Here is a 24,011-nt window from a genome sequence, read left to right as displayed (position 1 = left end):
TTGAATTTGGTGGAACTTTGCAGGAAAGTGAAAAAAGAAAATTTAATTAAAAGACCAAATAGAAATAAGTACAAATCATATGAGCCAATTACATCAACTCGGACCACTACATGTACCATGATCCTGGACCATATTATAATTTTCCGTTGTTGACAGATGTTGCCGAACTTTGTTGAAGAACGGTCTGTTGGGATGCTTTACATTTGAAGGACAAATTTACCCTCACATATTTTGTTATCGGATCCAAATTAACTATTTTCAAACATTCTAAAACCACAAAATTGACATCAAATGTAATTTTCACCTCTATATTCATTGAGCAGCCTATAGTTATTAGCTTTAATTTCTTCCCTCAAGTGATTTATTCATTATTTGAACTCCAAAATTTAGGGGCTTCCTCTTTCTTACGGAAGTAGGGTTCAGGGTTTAACCACATTATTCTAGACTGCAGATCTTGTGTATCTGGAAACAACGAAGAAATCACCTACAACATCGATCATCGAGTCAGCTCTGGTGTCACTTCCGTCTTATATTTAATTAACCAGAGCTTAAAATATAAAGATTTCGAAAGATTATAAGGGATGGCAATCTATTAAAAAAACTACCAGTACCTCTATTTAATTCAAGCTATGTAACTGGTTAACTTCACCAGGATAAGAAAGTCTAAAAGAAGAAAATCATGGAGTCCGTCACGGTCCACCCAACCATGCCCAGCAACAAAGACAATAATCTTCATATTGCCATGTTTCCATGGCTAGCCTTTGGTCATATGATCCCATACCTCGAACTCGCCAAGCTGATCGCCGGAAAAGGCCACCAAATCTCATTCATCTCCACCCCAAGAAATATCGACCGCCTCCCAGCACTCCCGCCTAAACTCTCCACCCTAATCACCTTCGTGAAGCTTCCACTGCCCGAGAATCCGAACCTTCCAGAAGGCGCCGAGGCCACCTCCGACTTACCCGAAGACCAGGTCGCGCATCTTAAGATAGCCTATGATTCTTTCAAGGAACCGATTACCCAATTCCTCAAATCTTCAAACCCGGATTGGCTTCTCTACGATTTCGCCCCTTACTGGCTACCGGAGATAACCCGAAATCTCGGAATCCCTACTGCCTTCTTCAGTATTTTTCTCGCTGCCTGCGCCGTTTTCTTAGGGTCCACCTCGTCGGAAGTACCTAGTGACGATCGCAAGTTACCGGATGATTACACTGTCTCTCCCAAATGGGTCCCTTTTCCAGCCACCGTGGCATTTCGGCTGTTCGAGGTGCTTCGGCTCTATAAACGAATAACCGGAGACGAAGCCAACGTTTCGGACATTTATCGGTTCATGGAGACGGCGCGAGGCTGTGACGTCATTGCTGTGAGGAGCTGTGCCGAGTTCGAGCCGGAATGGTTGAACCTTCTAGGAGTTGTACATGGAAAACCGGTCGTACCTGTTGGTCTACTCTCGACTACGGCTAACAACGAGGAGAATGATACGTGGTGGTCAATAAAGGACTGGTTAGACCGGCAGAGCAAAAACAGGGTGGTGTATGTTGCATTCGGAACGGAAGCGATGCCGAGTCAAGAGGAAGTGACGGAAATAGCCCTAGGTTTGGAGAAGTCCGGTTTGCCCTTCTTTTGGGTGCTGAGAACCAAACATGGCAAGGATGCGGTAAAGTTGCCGGAGGGTTTTGAGGAGAGAAATGAAGGGCGAGCAGTGGTGTGCAGGAGTTGGGTCCCACAGCTGAAGATACTGGCGCACGACTCGTTGGGTGTGTTTCTGAGTCACTCGGGTTGGAGTTCGGTGGTGGAGGCATTAACATTTGGAAGACCGCTGGTGTTGTTGCCTATGTCGAATGACCAAGGACTGAATGCGAGGTATTTCGGGGAGAAGAAGGTCGGGTATGAGTTGCCGAGGGACGAGCAAGACGGATTGTTTACTAGTGAGGCGGTGGCGGAGTCGCTGAGGATGGTGATAGAGAAGGAGGAGGGTAGGGTTTATAGGGAGAAGGCCAAGGAGTTGAAGGCGTTGTTTGGAGACAGGAAGAGGCAAAATATGTACGTGGACAAGTTTTTGGAGTACCTCACAACTCACAAAGGATGTCGTTAATTCTTTGTAAAGGGACGGCTGGGGCGAACTGCATGGTTAAAGCCCAATCGCATGCTTACAAAAAAAATATATATATAATGGTTATCATCGCTGATACATGAGTGTTTGAAATTTCGATGTTTCTTTCGCTTTAGATTATGATCTTGTATGTGAGATTATATTTTTGTATTTTTATTTAAGACAGCATTTCGCATCACTTTATTCTATAAAAAAAAAAAAAAAAAGCATTTCGCATCATTTAATGGAAGAGATAAATGCATTAATCAGAGAAAGAGAAGATTTTTTATTTTGCATTAATGTGATGCTGAACATATAAATGAGTGTGGGAGTGCGGGAAATGTAGTGTTTGCAGTCTTGTATTTTCTGTACCTTGTGTAATGGTTAGACTATATCATGTACTTCTGCAATGTTACGAGTCCCTCTTTCTATCAAGATTTTACCTTCTGTTTTTAGCTAGTCATGGATAGACTTTTGCATACAGCTATTTTCCCTTTTGCAAGATATATACCAGATATATAGCTGGTATATGGTCAAACAGGGTAAGACGACTACATCAGGCGTGATTGGATTTTTGAAGTACGAGCATCGCTCCAAGGAAATCCTTAAACAACATTATCATCTACAATTGATTATACATATAGAATACAATAATGTTCTGCAAACGAGGACACGTACTCCTACACAAAGATACTAAAAAATGGCATGGGATTGGATCTAGATCTATTTTCCTGTGTTGAATCTAAACCCAAGAAACGAAGTCATTATTAAAACCGCGATTCATTGCCAGCTGTTTGAACCTAAACCCTCATTGGTTCTTAAACTCGCGTTTTTTCTTTTTTCTTTTTTCTTTCCTATCTCTATTTATTTGAAAATACACATATCACAAAATAGGAAAACATTCGGTATGCATGAAGTTCTCATCTCACAACCCTTTGTACCTAGTGATGAAGTCTTCTTTTGTTGATTGCCATACCCAAAACGACAGCTTCCTTTTCCGCTTGTGTATTGTTTTTGAAAGTTGGAGTGAAATACAATGTAACTTGACATTTCAATTTCGCAAAAGGTAGTAACAAATTTATAAACATAAAGTAACATATTTATAAAGGTATTTCGTAAATTTTAATGTACATACTTAGATAAAAATTAATTTGTTGTAAAACTTTCTTAATTCCCCATTTATAGATCTAAACAAAACTCTTTTATGTTTATGATTGATTAAACATTATTGAGAAGGGAGCTTCTATTAGAGCATCTTTAGCAATGCTATCTATTTTTGAGTGAAATTTTAGCTAGCCACTTTATAAATACGTTTGTATCAATGCTCTCTATTTTAACTAATTTTAAATTTATATTACTTTTTAAATGAAGATTAAATAGTTTAAATGTATTTATAATTTGTATAAAATAACTCAAAATGAATGTTTTAAATTATAGAGAACCACATCTCGCTCTCTAAACTTAGGAGCGAGATAGCTAAAAGTTATAATGGAGAGTCACTTAGGAATCTGGTGCAGCTGCTAAAATAGATAAAAAGCTAAACATGCTCTCCAAAATAGCTAAAGAGCCAAAATAGAGAGTCTACTAAAGATACTCTTATACCTCCAAATTTGTCATTTGGACCTCCCTCATTTTTCAAATAATAGTTGACTTTGTCAACTCATATCAAATTACAATAGAAGACACAAAAGAGGGAAAGGAAAATTTTTTTTTCTTACATCTACGTACAATATAGTAGTCTTTAATTGGAGAAAACTTTCTCCTCCAACGTAAATCCTAAAATATACATCGGCAAACGTTATTTATATTGTTGTCGATCACCCATCAATTAATGGAAATAAGTTTCTTATGAAAAAAGAGTTCCAGTTATGAAATTGATAGAAAATAAGGAAGCAAAAAATTGTGAAATTGTTAGCAAGAATGATGGTGGAAAGAAGATTTGACAGGGGGGAAAGAGTCATTGTATTTCATTAATTCAACCAAAAAGAGAGATAAAAAAGCAGCCAAGAGAGAGATACGACTACCAATTGGAGGTGTTTTTTCTTTTTTTGGTTTAGCTTAATTGTATTAAGACAAAAGAGAATTGTGAAATATTCAAAAAATTGAAGGAGGTCCAACTACTGATTTTTAGAGGTATGGATAATTTTTTTTTTTTTTTTGGACGATGGCCATTGTGGGAAAATTAGGGAGGTGTAGATAGCAAATTAGTTATTTTTAAAAGTAAATTGGAGGTCTATTAAGTGAAGAGGTCCAAATACCAATTTTGGAGATATGAATAGAAACTCTCTATTGAGAATCAAATGACTATCTTCAATTTTTTTTTTTGGTTGGGAAAATAACTATCTTCACATTAAATCTTTTCCCTTGGTGTCTGAATGTCCAAATCAGGGAAGTTCATGGATGGAGACAAGTTGGCCATGAGTCGGACCATTTTTCACAAGTCATCAACTCACATATAGCACAAAGTTTGACATATGATAATCATGTCTTACCATTAGGTTTCCTCCACAGTCACAATTTAAGATATCATGTCTTGCAATCTATCAAATTGTACATATTATTGTCTCAGATATGTGTTTATGTGTTAAATGCTCATGGTAGGCTTTATATATATTAGAAATTGCCTACACACATCAGGTGTGTAGGAGTTGTGGGTGGTTATACACTTATACTTATGTGAGTGAGCAGTTTGAGATAAATTTTTTAATTTTTTCTTTTATTTTGACATTGTAGTCCCTAATGTTTAAAATGTTATCCATAATTTTTTAGTCATTGAAGATTTGAAGGTTAGAGAGGTAAAAAAAATATATATATATATAGTTTATAGCTTCTTTTTTTTTTTTTTTTTATGTTTAAAAGAGAATAAAAGGATTTCACTCCTACTCACATGGTGACTCGAACCCATGACCTCGATTTTAGGTAGTGGGTACTCTAATCACTGCGTTAGCTAACACCACTTCGTTTATAGCTAACAATATCACATTCTCTTAGATATAATGTAATACCACAGAAATTCATTATTTGTTTTCGAGGATTTTCTAGAAATTATTCTGTGATTGTTGGTACAAGTGCGTAGTTCGAGGTTGAGGTGTAAGTATTTCAGACAATTATTCGTTTGAAATGCTTCATCTCAAGGTTGACTTTTTATGCGTCAGGATTCTGTGACTTCACGAAAGTCGTAAAGCGCGTTGATACAAATTCATGCATATGTGGAACGCGAAAATCAGATTTCGTATGAAGAAGTTATGGCCTTCGGAAAAAGTTCACATTTTAGGATATATAGGAAAAATCCAAAAATAATATAAGAAAATCCAAGTTTGCAAATCTGGAAACTCCTTATCTCTCTTCTAGCCCGACCCCATTTCGCCCCTATTTCGCCCGCCCGACTTGTGGCGGCGATATCCCTCAGCTCCGGCCACCAATCGACGAGTCGCTTATCCCATTCTCTTCACCTCACTCCCATCTACAACTCTATGAAGTTTCACCGCCTGGGTCGGCCCATGTATGGCGCAGCAATGCTGAGAAGTGGCAGTAGCGCTGCCATTGTTGACCATCTTGGAACTCACAATTCTGGCCAACTCCGGCAAAATTAGGAAGGGAGACCAACTGGGCTTTGTTCGTCTTGCCATGCTCTACAAACTCATCAAGTTTCACATCTCAATTCAACCCGAGGAAGATAAATTTCGGATTTGAACGGTTTTGGGTGATTTTGGGCAATTTCGCCCTCTTTCTTTTTGAGGAATTGTGGCCCAATTTTGAAGTTGATCTGGCGGCACCTAGCGGCTTTTTGGTCATGTCAAGGGCAGTTTCTAGTTTTATATATCTTGTACTCATCAATACGATCGTTTTGATATATAATACCTAATTTTTGGAGACTGTATGAATTTGTTAGGAATTTTACTGTTTTTGATCGTCTTAGTTTCGATCCGTGAGGATCCATGTTAGCATTAAAGCCACCCTCAAGTGCAAGAGGTACAAGTTATAGAATAGGGGATTAAGTAAGGATGTCGAACCCACGAGGATTGGTAAATCCTTTCCTAGCTAGGGAAAACCTAAGGAAAAACTAGAAGAATATGCAAATATACAATCACAAACAAAGGCTCACAAGTGAACCAAAGTTCATGGTGAGTATGTGCAAGATGGTGTGTAGAGATTTGATTTTGATTTTGAGATTGGTTTCTATTCAAATTGAAACAATGAAAGCAAGTAATATAAACTAAGCTAAACAAAACAAGTTGTTATCAAATGGATGGGAGTTAGGGCATCGGGTTTCACCTTTTGCCTCCCTTGCAAGCATTAAAGCAATTGAATATGAATGATGCAAAGCTAATTGTCCAACTACCCTCTTAGCATCCGGATAGGACTACTAAGGCTTAAACCCCTTTCATTTTATTAACTCTAACCGGATAAGTCTAGAGCTAACTACCTAGAGACAAATTCAATTACCGGATAGGTCTCAATCCTTTACCCCTAAATGCATAAAGCTTAGAGTTTAGGTAACCAAGCAAGCAAACCAATCCTATCTCTAGGTGATTTTAGCTCACTACCCTCACATGCACACATGGTGTGCTTTCATGCTCCCTTTTCGCCTAAAGGTAATCAATCTCTAGGAAAAACTTCATGTCATGGCAAACACATAACTCAAATTGATTAGGTCTAAGTAATGCATTGAACTATTGACTTAGCATGTGAGAATGACAACATGAATTTGCATTAATTTATAAACAAAAGCATCAATCCAAGCAAGTTTGGCTAGAGCTTTCAACCCTAGCCCCAACTAGTTCACTACTCACACATAGCTAGATACACAAGCTTCAACATTCTATTAAACATCAAATACATAAAGAGATAGGGAGTAAAGAGTGACTATTGATGATGCCGGAAAAGGTGGTGGAGATGGGTCTCCAAGAACATGATGTGGTGGTAGTCACCTCCTTCTCCTTGCTCCAAGCTCTTGATATTGGTGAGAATAGTGAAATTTGGGATCTCTAAGATGAGTTGTGGTGTTGGGTGGTGAAGGAAATGGAGGATGTAGTGGTGGAAATGGAGGTTTTAGAGGTGGAGATGGTGGTTTTTGTGGTGGAGATGGTGGTCTCTTCTCTAGAGAGAAAAATGGATCTTGGATAGGATGAAGATGATTTAATGGAGTCAAGAATTCTGAATAAATCCCCTTTGGCCTCTCCTTGATCAGCTATGTGTGTCCTCCTTGGTCCCAAAGTGTGCAAGAGATGCTCTTACACCTTGTCCCCCAAATGGTCCCAAATAGACAAGGTGACAAAAGGACAAGGTGTAGGGAGATATTTGAATTTCAAGTGATGGGATATTTTCACAACCATGGTCCTCCTTTGCTGGAGAAAAGACCCTCCATGAGTGGCGGCTCGCCGGAAAAGTTTGCAGGAAAAGTCGCCGGAAAAGTCGATTTGCAATTTTCTTCCAATCTCCGTGTCTTCTTCTCCTAGCTTCAAATCTCCACATTTCAAGCCTCAAATGGTCATTTTATTCTCAATGCAAGGTTTCCTACAAATAAAAGGAAATTGATTAAAAAGGGTAAAATGGAGTGGAAGACAAATCAATTTTCATAATTATGGGGCACAATTGCATAAGTAATTTGTGACTCAACAAATACCCCCAAACTTGAATATTGCTTGTCCTCAAGCAAAAGCATTAACCCAAATCCGAAACATAACAAAACTAACACAACCTAATCCTTCCAACATTATCCTCAAAGAACACAATTTGCTCAAGGCAAGAAAATCAAGTCATGTCTCAAAAGTTTATGAAGCTATGGGACAAATGCTAGAGTAGAATGTATGTCATGCGTGCCATGATTGTCACTTTGATGCACCAAAACCAAGCTTGCACAACAAAACCGTGCTAACCATAAACTCACTAGATTTTCACTCTAATTTTCACACAAGTGTTTAAAGGTTAGCTACACTATCACTCAAACAATCTCATGCAAATGCCGCCATATGCTTGCTTTTCAATCTCATCTCCACGGGTCATGCACAAACCACCTTGGATCAAAAAGGACTTTTATTAGGTTGTAATGAGGCTTAGGGCAAGGGGTTAGAGAAATGAAGTGGATAGGAAATCACAAATTCTGAGAAACTTAGCAAGCAACTCCCTTATTGAGATTTTACGAACTTAAGACCTTAAGATGCTTCATATGATTCACTCTCTTAACCATTCCCCCAAAATTTAAACTAAAAACTATTTATTGATCAACTAGAGAAACTTTCTTTTGGATTTTCTTTCTTTCTTTCTTTCTTTCTTCTTTTCCTTTTTTTTTTTTTTTTTTGACTTTCTTTCTTACCTTTCTTGAAATGTAAAGACAAATTACAATTGCACAACAAACATAATACTCCCCCACACTTATTTCTTTTCAAGTACCCCCAAACTTTGTTTCTTGAAGCATCTTGACATACACAATCTCACATTGCTCACTAAGAAAACTTGGAAAGGGTAAGGCTAGTGTTTAAGCTAGAAGGTAAGACATTTGTGGTGCAAAGAAATGAACAGCTAACAAAAGGCACAAATGGGCTACCTAAGGATATTCATCTCTTTAGGACAAGAGCTTGTTTGGCCATGGTGGAATTCCTATTGTCTCAATCATTTCCGCGATGTATTTATGCTTGACAAAAGTTTTGAGAGATATAAAGCAAGTTCTAGAGATACAATTCACAAAAGATTGATCACACATGAAGAATAAAGTGCTAAGAGCTATTGGATGCACTTTCATTAGGTTCAAAACTCACATTTGTGGTGCAAATAGTTCTCACAAATCTTATCATGCCAACCATATCTCAATGCATCAACTTGACAATCAAATGTACCAATGAAGTTAAGCATAAGTCCCATAACCTTTATTTGAAAAATTGAATTCGCAAGACATAGACATGCTTTCTAGCTCTTTACAAATCAAGTTCAAGTTTCATCATAGGAGTTAGAAGGAACTAAACACAAACAAAACACACAATAACTAGAAGCAACTAAAAGAAATTTTTTTTTTTGTTTTTTTAACAATTTGAATTTATTGAATTTAAACTAGACCTTCCCCCCACACTTGAACTTAACATTATCCTCAATGTAAAAAAGTGTTTTCTTGAAAGTTTTGCAATGAAAGAGTCAAGCATGGTAAGAAGGAGCATGCAAACTATCACAAAAACAAAGAAGTGACCGGAATTTAAACACAGTGAAGAACATAAAGCAAGAAAAAGATTTAGGAATGCTCCCCCTTGTAGACCATGAAGTTCATTCAATTCACCAACAATCGCCAACATGCAAGGCTTTAAGCCCTTGCCTTCCAAGCTAAAATTTAATGGTGTCATTTCTTCAAGAATGGTTCCAAGGGTTTTCCTCCTCCTTCACTTGTATTATGAGCTTGGCTACCTCCAATTAGGGCTTTGTTTAAGGACTTCTTGCCGGTCCTTTGATTCTTCATTCACTCAAGGGGGCTTCTTGAGACAACCATCTCCCTTGTTTACCTTCTTTGAACTTCCACGGCAAGCTCTCATGTCAACAAGTGCTCCCTTGAGAAATCCTCCAATTTGTTTCTTCTTCTTGATAGGGGTGAGGAGTGACTCAAAGCCTTGTGAACATGGTAAGACCGGAAGAGGTGCCCAAACTTCTTTCTTATTTTTCTCATCTCCCCTTACTTTTGCCTCTCCATAGTAACCCAAAAAGTAGCATTCATTCATGTCATCCATAATTTGAAAGGGAGGAAAGATTTGGAACTTGATTTTGTCTCCAAGTACCTTCATGCTCATGGTGCCTTTCTTCACATTAATCTTGACACCGGCAGTGGCCATGAAAGCTCTTCCAAAGATGATAGGAAGCTCATTGTCAACCATGGGGGCTTCCTCCATGTCTAGGACTATAAAATCCACCGGTATCACAAACCTTGCAACATTGACAAGCACATTTTCCAAGATTCCTCTAGGATACCTCACGCTTCTATCCGCCAATTGGAGAGTGATTGAAGTTGGTTTCAAATCTCCTTCAAGACCAAGCTTCTTTAAAGCCGAATAGGGCATTAAATTGATACTTGCCCCAAGATCCATCAAGCAATTGTCAAAAGTAGTTTCTCCAATCTTGCTTGGAATAGTGAAGCTTCCCGGATCTTTAAGCTTTGGTGGAAGCTTTCTTTGAATGATAGCACTCACTTCTTCACAAAGAGCCACTTGCTCATGTTCTTTGAACTTTTTCTTCTTCATGCACATATCCTTCAAGAACTTAGCATAAGATGGGATTGTCTTCACGGCTTCAAGGAGTGGAATGTTTATATGAACCTTCTTGAACAAATCAATCATCTCCCTCAATTGGCTCTCTTTCTTGAGTTTTTTCTCTTGTTGCCATATAGCTTGAGGGTAAGGGAGAGACACTTCTTTTTCTTGAACAATCTTCAAAGGAGGGTTGAAGGTGATACCTCTTTTGAATGGCCTTTCAATTAGAGTAGAAGGAGAGGCTTCATTATCATGAGTTCCAACCTTGGCATTAAAATTTTCCTTCAAGGCTTCTTCTTGCTTCTCATCGGCATACGCATTCTTCTTATCATTCAAACCTTCTTCTTCACCATTATTAAAGCCTAAGATGACTTCTCCATGTGACAACTCTCTTGCTTTCCCCTTTGATCTTCTTTCAAAACCGGGTGGCTCCCTTGGAGTTACATTTTCCTCATTGGTAGGCATGTACACATTGTTCTCCACTTGCCTTCCACTTCTTAAAGTGGTAATAGCTTTGGCTTCATGCCGTGGGTTATTCTGCACTTGGCTTGGAAACGCACCTTGCTTCCTTTGACTCCACTCATGGGCTAGTTGCCCCATTTGTACCTCAAGCTTGCTCACACTTTGTTGGATGACATTGATCTTCTCATCTTGCTTTGCTTGATTGTTCACAAAGGCTGCCATCATTTCTTCAAAGGTAGGTGTCTTTCTTGCTTCTTGCATTGGTACTTGGGGTTGTTGAGATGGTGCTTGATAAGGTGGTCTAGGAGCATGATAAGCATTGTTTGCTCCTTGATTGTTGAAGTGTGAGCTACTTGCACCTTGATATCCACCTCCTTGCCTTTGGTAACCTTGACCTTGTTCACGGTTTTGATTTCCACCCCAACCAAAATTAGGGTGGTTCCTCCATCCGGGATTATAAGTGTTGCTATAAGGATCATTCTTTGGCTTTGTTTGGTAGCCAAGGAGATTGCATTGCTCTATCAATTCTGGACACATATCGCTTTGTGAACACTCCGTTGTGCTATGATACACACTCTCGCAAATCAAACAAGCTTGCTCCATGGCTTTGACTCCCAAACTAGGCTCCCAAATTTGGCTTGGTGGTGCCATTTGATTGAGGGGTCTTCCTTGTGCTTGTAGAATCATGTCAAGCTTCTTTTGCATATCTCCTTCTATCCGCTTCAACTCTTGTTGCATTTGAACACTTGGAATGTCAACATTATACATGCCTCTCCTTTGCTCTTGCTCCCTCATAGGTACTTGTGCACTCTTCATCATCATTGGCTTTCTATCCGAGGCACTATCATAGAGTTGAGAAGACTCACTCATTTCATCTAGGATCTTCATCGCTTCATCTTCGGTCTTGTTCATGAAAGATCCCCCACAAGCATTGTCAACTCTCCTCCTCGTGTCTTGTGAAAGCCCGGTGTAGAAGGCACTTAGAACCGCTACCTTAGAGAGACCATGATTGGGAACACCACCTTCTATATCCTTGAATCTCTCCCATGTCTCATAGAATGACTCATTTGGTAGCTCTCGGAAGTTCATCAACTCATTCCTCAATGAATTAGACTTGTGAGGAGGGAAATAGAATTTGAGGAATACCCTTTGCATGTCTTCCCAAGTGTGGATACTACTTGGGGATAACTTGTACAACCATTTCTTGGCTTTATCCTTCAATGAAAAGGGAAAGAGCCGAAGACGTAAGTTGCCTTCATCAATACCCAAAAGTTGAACGGTTGAGCATGCTTCATTGAACTCTTGGAGGTGCAAGTATGGCTCATTACTTGGCAAGCCAAAGAAGAGGGGTAAGTTTGCAATAGTCCCCGGCTTTATGTCAAAAGCAACGGCACATGGTGGAAGCATGATGCAACTTGGATGATTGGAGATTGTTGGCAAAGTGTACTCCTTCATGGGGCGTGGTTCATCCATTGTAGGTATCCGGGCTATTTTAGCTTGCAACTCTTCCGCCAATTTCTTTATGAGATCAAGAGTTTCTTGCGGTATCTGAGTTTCTTCACCACTATCTTCAAGGATTTGATCAATAGATATGTTGTCTCCACTTGGTGTGCTTGGAGATGATGGAGTAGAATATGTTGAGTTGATCCTTGGGCTACTTGTAGGTGATCCGTGAGACATAAACACCTATAAAATTTCAAAACAAAGGTAAGAAAATAAGTCAAGATACAAAAAGAAACCAAAAATGAGAAATTGAAAAATTCTGAAAATAGGGGAAACGACCGGTCGGCGACACTTGCCGACTGGTCGGTGATCTTCTGACCCCTAAAATGACACTTGCTGACTGGTCGGAAATTTCTGACGACTGGTCGGCGAGACAAAAATCACACGAAATTAACACAAACGACTAGTCGGCGAAGACCAACGACTGGTCGGCAAACAGAGATAAAATAAAAACAAGGGAAATTTCAAGCTAGTCCCTAAGGCTACCCAAGCTAGGGATTGGTTTTCACACCAATCCCTGGCAACGGCGCCAAAAACTTGTTAGCATTAAAGCCACCCTCAAGTGCAAGAGGTACAAGTTATAGAATAGGGGATTAAGTAAGGATGTCGAACCCACGAGGATTGGTAAATCCTTTCCTAGCTAGGGAAAACCTAAGGAAAAACTAGAAGAATATGCAAATATACAATCACAAACAAAGGCTCACAAGTGAACCAAAGTTCATGGTGAGTATGTGCAAGATGGTGTGTAGAGATTTGATATTGATATTGAGATTGGTTTCTATTCAAATTGAAACAATGAAAGCAAGTAATATAAACTAAGCTAAACAAAACAAGTTGTTATCAAATGGATGGGAGTTAGGGCATCGGGTTTCATCTTTTGCCTCCCTTGCAAGCATTAAAGCAATTGAATATGAATGATACAAAGCTAATTGTCCAACTACCCTCTTAGCATCCGGATAGGACTACTAAGGCTTAAACCCTTTTCATTTTATTAACTCTAACCGGATAAGTCTAGAGCTAACTACCTAGAGACAAATTCAATTACCGGATAGGTCTCAATCCTTTGCCCCTAAATGCATAAAGCTTAGAGTTTAGGTAACCAAGCAAGCAAACCAATCCTATCTCTAGGTAATTTTAGCTCACTACCCTCACATGCACACATGGTGTGCTTTCATGCTCCCTTTTTGCCTAAAGGTAATCAATCTCTAGGAAAAACTTCATGTCATGGAAAACACATAACTCAAATTGATTAGGTCTAAGTAATGCATTGAACTATTGACTTAGCATGTGAGAATGACAACATGAATTTGCATTAATTTATAAACAAAAGCATCAATCCAAGCAAGTTTGGCTAGGGCTTTCAACCCTAGCCCCAACTAGTTCACTACTCACACATAGCTAGATACACAAGCGTCAACATTCTATTAAACATCAAATACATAAAGAGATAGGGAGTAAAGGGTGACTATTGATGATGCCGGAAGAGGTGGTGGAGATGGGTCTCCAAGAACATGATGTGGTGGTAGTCACCTCCTTCTCCTTGCTCCAAGCTCTTGATATTGGTGAGAATAGTGAAATTTGGGATCTCTAAGATGAGTTGTGGTGTTGGGTGGTGAAGGAAATGGAGGATGTAGTGGTGGAAATGGAGGTTTTAGAGGTGGAGATGGTGGTTTTGGTGGTGGAGATGGTGGTCTCTTCTCTAGAGAGAAAAATGGATCTTGGATAGGATGAAGATGATTGAATGGAGTCAAGAATTCTGAATAAATCCCCTTTGGCCTCTCCTTGATCAGCTATGTGTGTCCTCCTTGGTCCCAAAGTGTGCAAGAGATGCTCTTACACCTTGTCCCCCAAATGGTCCCAAATAGACAAGGTGACAAAAGGACAAGGTGTAGGGAGATATTTGAATTTCAAGTGATGGGATATTTTCACAACCATGGTCCTCCTTTGCTGGAGAAAAGACCCTCCATGAGTGGCGGCTCGCCGTAAAAGTTTGCCGGAAAAGTTTGCCGGAAAAGTCGCCGGAAAAGTCGATTTGCAATTTTCTTCTAATCTCCGTGTCTTCTTCTCCTAGCTTCAAATCTCCACATTTCAAGCCTCAAATGGTCATTTTATTCTCAATGCAAGGTTTCCTACAAATAAAAGGAAATTGATTAAAATGGGTAAAATGGAGTGGAAGACAAATCAATTTTCATAATTATGGGGCACAATTGCATAAGTAATTTGTGACTCAACCATCCAGCCGTCCAATAAACTTGTAGTTTTGTTATATTGACCGTAGAAGTGTTCCGGACACTTTAGGTGGTCTAAGATGAAGTTTCACCTCGATTGGCGTTACTTTCAGATTGTTGGATTGATTTGGGAGTTCTGAAATTAATTGTTTTTAGTGTTCAGGTACTAAATTGAGGTCGTATTTTATTAGGTGTTTGACGAAGTTGTTTAGACGGATGGTTACGCTTGTGTATCTCGTATGGCATATGAAGACGCAGTGGGATTTAGAGGTGAGTAAATCTCACGTGGTTCATTTACGAACCGAGTTATTTAATTGTCGGAATTGATTGATAATTGTAAATCTTTCTAAAATAAACATTTGTTTGAAATAATATGAACTCGATCGACTACTATTCATAGGGCTACGGCTCACAGGTAAAAAAATGAATTTAAGTATAAAATGAATTTTTTTATTTTAATACGTATGAACTATAGTTGATATTAGTGGTCATTCTTGCATGAATGACGTTAGCATTTAAGCCACCCTCAAGTGCAAGAGGTACATGTTATAAAATAGGGGATTAAGTAAGGATGTCAAACTCACGAGGATTGGTAAATCCTTTCCTATCTAAGGAAAACCTAAGGAAAAACTAGAAGAATATGCAAATGTACTATCACAAACAAAGGCTCACAAGTGAACCAAAGTTCATGGTGAGTATGTGCAAGATGGTGTGTAGAGATTTGATTTTGATTTTGAGATTGGTTTCTATTCAAATTGAAACAATGAAAGCAAGTAATATAAACTAAGTTAAACTAAACAAGTTGTTATCAAATGGATGGAAGTTAGGGCATCGGGTTTCACCTTTTGCCTCCCGTGCAAGCATTAAAGCAATTAAATATGAATGATGCAAAGCTAATTATCCAACTACCCTCTTACAAGGTTCTAAAAAACGCTAGGCGCTAGTCGGGCGGAGCTCTGAAGCCTAGCGCCCAGGGGCCTAGGCGGGAGCCTAGGCGGGGACTAGGCTGTTTTTTTATTTTTAATTTTAATTTTATTTTTATAACATATAATATCATTGACAACTATTTCTATATATAAATATAACTACAAAATGCTTCTATGTAGAACAATGAACAATCACATTTTAACAATTAAGTAATTAACATCAGTAAGAAGTTACAAACTAATTACTGAGAACCAATTAACTAAGTAAGCAAAGTCAAATAGATAAATAGTTCAATACAATTATTCAATTAATAGATGTAGTTCGTGTCAAAACCAAATTGAGGCAATTGCTGCAACACCTGTCAAAACCAAATTGAAAAGCAGAGACTTTGCTGCAACTCAGCAAATTGAAGTAGAAAGAGGCTCAAAGGAACTCTGAACCCGAATTTCTTCTCTTTCTTCTTTCTTTTCCTTGTTTTTCCATCTTCTTTTTCTTCTTCTCCAGATCTGCAACATTTTCATACCTAGTTTGTTGTTGAGCATAGTGGATCGGCTTTCTTCCTCTCTCTCTCTCTCTCTCTCTCTCTCTCTCTCTCTCTCTCTATTATCTTCGAACCCAAGTCCGATCCCCAATCTAAGAAAAAGATAGTTTGATATCAGATCTTTACTTGATCCCTTATCTCAATATTATGCTCAAATCGTTTAGGATCTTGAATTGTTTTTAATCTTATTGGTTCCTGTTGTTTGTTGTGGAATAGATGTGTAGCAAATTGAAGCAGAAAGAGGCTTTGCTGCAAAAAGAACCCGAATTTCAGATCTCAAACAGTGAAAGTGTGAAACAGATCGAAGTTTTGAAACAAATCAAATTTCAGATTGGGACACTTACCAAGTTTGAAAGTACATGGAGATGTTGAGCAGAGATTGGGAGGACCAAGGGAGCGAGAGAGTGAGACTTTGAGAGAGGGAGACAGAGAGACCATACCACTGCCGTCGCCCATCTGTGTTGAGGAGGATTGCCACCGTACCGTTGGAACGCTGTCGTCGATGAGGAGCCCAGAAGGTCGTCTTGATATTCAACAACGATGAAGAAAAAAAACAAAAAAAGACTTCAGCGGTTAGCGCCCAGCCACAGTCGGGAAACGCCTAGCCCGATTACCCTCCGCCTAGAGCGCCTAGGCGGACGCCCAGCAGCCCGGCACCTAAGGCAAACGATTCGGTCGAAATCGGAACGTCTCCTCCACGCCTAGCGCCTAAGCGCCGCCTAGGCGGCCGACTAGCCCGACTTTTAGAACCCTACCCTCTTAGCATCCGGATAGGACTACTAAGGCTTAAACCCCTTTCATTTTATTAACTCTAACCGGATAAGTCTAGAGTTAACTACCTAGAGACAAATTCAATTACAAGATAGGTCTCAATCCTTTGCCCCTAAATGCATAAAGCTTAGAGTTTAGGTAACTAAGCAAGCAAACCAATCCTATCTCTAAGTGATTTTAGCTCACCACCCTCACATGCACACATGGTGTGCTTTCATGCTCTCTTTTTGCCTAAAGGTAATCAATCTCTAGGAAAAACTTCATGTCATGGCAAACATATAACTCAAATTGATTAGGTCTACATAATGCATTCAACTATTGACTTAGCATGTGAGAATGACAACATGAATTTGCATCAATTTATAAACAAAAGCATCAATACAAGAAAGTTTGGCTAGCGCTGAATGGCTAGGGCTTTCAACCCTAGCCCCAACTAGTTCACTACTCACACATAGCCTGATACACAAGCTTCAACATTCTATTAAACATCAAATACATAAAGAGATAGGGAGTAAAGGGTGACTATTGATGAAGCCGGAAGAACTGGTGGAGATGAGTTTCCAAGAACATGATGTGGTGGTAGTCACCTCCTTCTCCTTGCTCCAAGTTCTTGATATTGGTAAGAATAGTGAAATTTGGAATCTCTAAGGTGAGTTGTGGTGTTGAGTGGTGGAGGAAATGGAGGTTATAGTGGTAGAAATGGTGGTTTTGGAGGTGGAGATGGTGGTTTTAGTGGTGAAGATGGTGGTGTCTTCTCTAGAGAGAAAATGGATCTTGGATAGGATGAAGATGATTGAATGGAGTCAAGAATGCTGAAGAATGAGTCTTTGGCCTCTCTTTGATCAGCTATCTATGTCCTCCTTGGTCTCAAAGTGTGCAAGAGATGCTCTTACACCATTGTCCCCCAAATGGTCCCAAATTGGCAAGGTGACAAAAGGACAAGGTGAAGGGAGATATTTGAATTTCAAGTGATGGGAGATTCTCACAACTATGGTCTTCCTTTGCTAGAGAAAGGACCCTCCATGAGTGGCGGTTCAGTGGAAAATTTTGCCGGAAAAGTCAATTTGAAATTTTCTTCCAATCTCCGTATCTTGTTCCCCTAGCTTCAATTTTCTGCATTTCAAGCCTCGAATAATAGTCATTTTATTCTCAATGCAAGGTTTCCTACAAATAAAAGGAAATGGATTAAAAAGGGTAAAATAGCATGGAAGACAAATCAATTTTCATAATTATGGGGCACAATTACATAATAAGTAATTTGTGACTCAACAAATGACTACGTGTGTGTGTGTGTGTGTGTATCTATTTACTTGGAATATATATATTGGATGGTGCGACATTGGTGAAGTAATGATTAAGAGTTGATTGAATTCTTATTTCGAGCATTTCTCTTTCGAGCATACAATTATCATGATGTGTTGATTATTGTGTAAAAGTGTGTTTTTCTTGAGGAAAGTATTTGAGTCAAGTGGACTTTCAGATGTTCGGTTGAGTATCGTTTATCACATTGGTGATCGAGGCAAGTATTATTGTAAGGCTGAACCTAGGCCGAGGTGATAGATTTCGATTCAGTTCGAGCTCTAGTCTGTTTGCATGCGTGCAGTCATAGTGGTAACTAAGTTACTGCATCATGAGTACATAGTCTGTTTGCATGCATGCGGTCATGGTGGTAATTGGGTTACTGCATCATGAGTACGTAGTCTATTTGCATACGTGCGGTCATGGTGGTAACTGGGTCACTGCATCATGAGTACGTAGTCTGTTGTATGCATCCGGTCATGGTGGTAACTGTGTTACTGCATCATGAGTACGTAGTTTTCGGAGAATATTTCTAGTGTTCTTTCTTTAATTTATAGGTGAGATTTGGATTACTATGAATTCTATTGTTTAATTTAATTGTAATCCCCTGAACCAAAATACACACAGGGATTACTATGATTTTGGATTGAGTGCTTTTGGGTGATCTCCTGAACTAATTTTCTATGCAGGGATTACTGTTTTTATTTAGTTTATTTTGGAGTACAATTGTGGTTATTTAGGTTTACTCATACGAGCTTGCAAAAGCTTACCGGGTTTGTTGTTTTAACCCGGTGCACTATTCCATGGTGTAGGGTTTATTGTGCAGGTTAGAATATCGATTAATCGTCATTGAAGCTGAGGTGTACCTTCTGTAGCATGGACATAAAAGTGTATTGGTTTTAGTCTTCCGTTGTGTAGTGAGTGTGGTGGGTGTGATTACTTATTGAATTGTTATTCAGTTTAATTTGTAAACTCGCGGTAATGTAATATGTGTCTCTAAAGAGCAAGTCAATATTGACATTGTGAGCTCAGTTTGTTTAGTTGCATAATTTAAATGACAAATTTTCTAAGTGTCTTCTTGCGTTTGTTGAGTTTTCACGTTTCGGATTTGAATTCCTTTATTCAAAATTCGGGGTGTGACATATAATATAGATAACTCATGCGTTTCGCCAGTCAAGAGAAAATTGTGCCTCTGCACATGATATAGATTGAGTCATACTATTGGTATTGAGAATGACACTCGTAAGCATCATAATTATGAGTCTTTCTAAATGTATCTAGTAAATATCTAAATACACCTAGCAAATCAATTTTGTATGAAAAACAGTTGTATCCCTATAAGAAATGACGTTAAAAGTCATGATAAATTAAGATAATAACAAAAAAACCATAAAATTGAAAATTGTGTGTCTATTTGTAATTTTGTATCCAGCAATTTGGGACTAGGATTGAAACTTTGAAATAATGTCAATTGTAGTAGTACTACAAAACTTTTACCTATACAACAAATGAACTCTTCTACTAGCGCACTTGTAATTAATGTTTGTTTGCGACATGATGCTAAATTTGTGAGTTATTGTTGCTTTTCCTTCTTGTTCCTTTTGTTTCATGGCTGGGTTCACCTACGTTGGTGGTTTTGGAAACTGATCTTTATGAAGTAGCTTTGCTGAATTGGTCAAAGATTCAATGTTTGCTTTAGACCTTGTAGGAAAAATATAGTCGAGCATCATGATCTTAGGGTGTTGCTGATGTTTTGGAGTGTCCTGATCTTACTTGAGGAGCCGAGAATGGCTCATGGCTCAACGACCTTGACAATAGGGTTTGACATGCATACACTTCAATACTAGGAGATAAAAACAACTCAGTGGAGAATAACCATGCAACACAAACTTAAAATTGAAGATTACAAATGGAGAAACTCATGAGTTTAGGACTAGATATTCATTCATCTCACCCAATGTTTTAAAACGCTGAGGCGTAGGTCTAGGCGTTTCGAGGAGAGCCTTAGTAAGGCATTCGCTTTGAGGCGTAAGGCTTAAGCCTTGCATATAAACTGTAGATACCTCTACTAGCAATGCTATTCTCTACATCACCAAGCATAAGTAACCTTCTCTTAGTGGGCCCACGAGCCATGGTGGGCCCCAATCACGACATGCATGCCGTAACTCGACATACAACCTACCCCGTGGTGGTCGGAGGCGGCCAAGACCTCACCGGGAAGCAACCTTCCCGGCCTTGCCAACTTGCCTTCACAACATGCTTTAAAGACTACAAATGGGACTCTTAGTCCCACATTGAAGAAAATGTAAATGAGAGGGTTCCCTTACCTATAAAAGGGACCCCTCTTTGGCCGCAAGGCCCAACACATATAGTTAAGCTTTTAAGTGGACGTAGTCTCTCGCTAAGGCGGGAGACGAACCACTATATTTCTTGTCTCGCTCTCTCTCTCTCTCTCTCTCTCTCTCTCTCTCTCTCTCTCTCACGTTAATAAGATCCCCATGGATCCAAACATTAACATTGGCGCCGTTTGTGGGAAGCCAACACAAAGGCTTCGTCATGTACCATGAACTTTGACCCGAGCGTCGAGTAAACGCTTGATCAACATCAAATCAGGGCTGGTCAAAGCTTGGTCAACGCTGATAAATAGAGGTCAACGGCCATTTGAAAAGGTCAACGTTGCACAAATTTTTTTTTTTGAGGTGCCAATTTCCTCTTGACACCCACAAATCTTCTTTGGGCACTCTGTTTCTTCTTTCAATCAATCATCAGCACTAATAGCGAAGCAGGACTCCGCCAACCGCTGGGCACCACAGCCGGCGACGACATCTATCTCCTTTTCCATCCCCATCTCCAATCATCAATCATAGCTCGTTGCCACCGCCAAACTCTAGTCAGCGACACTTTTTCCGTCATATCCGTCAGCAGAAAAGCCTCTAGTCAGTGGCACTTTTTCCGCTCATCTCTGTTAGCGGAAAAGCCAGGCTCAGTCAGCGGTAGAGCAGGCTTCTGGGCTTCTGTCGGCGGCACGGGCGCACTCGGTCGGTAGCAGCACCAAACTCGCACCTTCTGTCAACGGCACCACTAATCTCGGTAACACCAGCCTCTGTTAGCGACACCCAGCGACCAGCGTTCACTCTCTGTCAACCACCATCACGTCAAACTTTGCTCGCTAGCTCTCTGTTCGTTGCACCTCACTGCCTCATTAATCAATCATCAGCGCCAGTAATGAAAGACTGCCAAGCACCAAGCTCTGGCAGCTCTAGCAGCGATCAACGCTTGTCGTCATCCGCCAGCCGCTACCATTGGCCACCTACGCTACCCCCCACTGATGGCCAAATCACCGCCGAGCTTTGCTACTGGCTAAAGATCCATTGAACTTCACTGCCAGATAGCTTCACCACTCCGCTAGCCACCACTCCACTAGATATCCTTCGCTGGGCACCACCGTCATTGCCAACTTTGGATACCCAACTGATCGCACAACCACCACTACTTTTCCTTCTTGGCCGGATGCAGTCATGACGTAGCTTTAGCACATACACCACAATACCACACAGCATTCAACATCTGCTCAGCTCGCGGTATTCACCGATCAAAAACTGGAGCTTACTGGGAAACTGATTTGGCCATCAAGCTGATTTCTCCTTCAGTTAACCAACCCACGCTTGCTTGAGCACCTGCCTTCAGTCATGGCTTCAAGCTTTGCACTTCAAGTTACTGTGCTGTTCAAAATAGTCAAGCTAAGTCTCCCTCCGCTACACACTTATCTTATCTTTACTGATATGTACATCTGGACACCACGTGCTTACTTGTGGATATAAGCATGAATTCTAGTGTCGCCACGCTATATGCTTATTTGTACATACTCTGTATGCATAAATACCAGTAAGACTGTGCTCACTACTACAAAAATTGAATCAGACGACGGCTGAAAATCGTTGTCTGATATGGTGGCTAACCGTCGTATATTGAGGCGTCATCTGATGAAGGTTGATTGTAGGGAACCATCGTGTGACGGGCTCGACAGCATGTCAGCAGCCTGTCAACAACATTAGCTGTTGTGTGACTGTTCTTCAGACAACGGACGACATTAGAAACTGTTGTGTGATTGCGATTCAGACGTTGCTTTATTTTATAGCCGTTGTGTGAGTTTTATTCATCCAACTATTTTTTCATAGCATCCGTCATCTGTTTTGAGTTCAGACGACATTTTTTATTTTGAGATTGTTGTGAATATTGTTTTTTATTTTGAGATTGTTGTGAATATTGTGTACATACGACAAATTTTTTTTCTTCGTTATTGTTGTCCTAATAGAATGATTCAATGCATTATATTTGCTGGATGTGGAATAAAAAATGACTAAATTAACAGTAATTGATCAATATATATATATAGAAGAATTTGTTATAATCCACATCATGCACTAAAATGGATTGTGCAAAGATAATCTTTTATCCACAAAAGGAGTACATCTAATAGTACTCTCCTAGCAAAATACATCTAGAAAATTACTTAAGTGTCTAGCTTTGCTGTTCTCATGGCCACATTGGGGTCTGAGGAGCTCCCACACTCTACACTCTCTATCTTCTGGAGTTTCTTCAATAGCATCAGAACTAAATTCAACTTTTCTTTTAGCATGTGCTTTAAGCAACTCAAGGTCCTGTTCCAGCTTCTGAATGTGCTTCCTTACTGCTCGAAGGTCATCCATATACTTCGATTTATCCAAAGCCTGTAAGGGGCAAGAGAGAGAAAAAGGAGAAAAATGAGAATTAATGATGGACAAAGTCTCAAGTATATAATTAAGGGCTCTAGTTTTAATTTCAACATCTGTAAGCATCTGACCAGTGTTTAGTGGTCAGGAGATCTAGTTTCAACTAAGCAAAGTGCACAAAAACACTAATAACCCTACAAAGGAAGGTCATTTTAGAATCTAATGTGCCAGATAACATCATGGTACTTAAAAACATATCACTCAGAATAATGTTCCTAAATAGCTTTGGCAACCATTTTTTTGAGAAAATCCCATGCTGACAAAATGACCAAAAACTTTGGTATTGGAAGGTCTGAAGGTCCTAGAGATCAGCTACTTATCTTGCATGTAGTCCAAGTATTTACCAGAAAGATCATCAAACTAAGCAAGCCCTTGACCATTTGCAAGTCAAATCAGATGTACACAAGAAGCAAAGATTATGCTACTAGTATGGAATCTTTATTTCATGAACTTACTAGCATTTAGGCATTGACAATTATACATCTTAGATTAAAATATAACCCCACCCTTGCCCGAATAAGGGCTAAAAAACATTGAAATCATGAATATAAGGATAACACATCATTCATAAAAGATAACATAAAATGCCAATTCCTCAAAGATGCACCTCAGTACTGTAACAACTTCTGTCATAACATAGAGTATCCGGACAACAATAAGAGAAAAAGACATAACATGGAACATAGCTGTAAATAGTCATATTTGAGTACTGGAACATTTAGGCTCGCCTAGAAAATACAAGTGGAAACCATGTTTCTAGAACAATTATGATAGTATATAGTCAGTTATGATAGCATAATAGACCAAAGAAAGCTTCTTTAACATAAGATCACAAGTTACGATTAAGATGGGAAGTCTTTGATAGAAAAAAGCTGGTGAGATCAGGATGGATGTAAGGTAAAGTATTGGATGAAAAAAGGAAATGCATAGCAACTCCCCGCTTGATTAGCAATGACACGAGCAGAAGAAGTTTTCCCTGTACTTGAAATTTGACAGGCGTTGATAGATATCAAAACTAATGCAATTATATGTTCCTGACATATTTCAAAAGCAAGCACAAAAGTGGGACAAAGCTCACACATTCATGTATTAAAAAAAATTAAAAAAAAGATTGCTCAACACACCCAACTTTTGATGACAATTTTATCTGTTCACCTTAAATAGAAGGACTAAACTCAGATAAATACATAA

General features: G+C 39.3%; 1 protein-coding gene across 1 annotated transcript; it reads left to right on the top strand.

The window, feature by feature from the left end:
• Positions 1 to 461: 461 nt before the first annotated feature.
• LOC112188483 (UDP-glycosyltransferase 91A1) lies at positions 462 to 2,409 on the top strand. Its single transcript, XM_024327606.2, has one exon. The coding sequence runs from the start codon at positions 680 to 682 to the stop codon at positions 2,093 to 2,095; it is 1,416 nt and encodes a 471-aa protein (XP_024183374.1). The 5' UTR covers positions 462 to 679; the 3' UTR covers positions 2,096 to 2,409.
• Positions 2,410 to 24,011: the final 21,602 nt, after the last annotated feature.

The sequence above is a fragment of the Rosa chinensis genome, chromosome 2, assembly GCF_002994745.2.
Source record: "Rosa chinensis cultivar Old Blush chromosome 2, RchiOBHm-V2, whole genome shotgun sequence".
Classification (NCBI taxonomy): domain Eukaryota; kingdom Viridiplantae; phylum Streptophyta; class Magnoliopsida; order Rosales; family Rosaceae; genus Rosa; species Rosa chinensis.
This window is presented reverse-complemented; position numbering and strand designations above follow the sequence as displayed.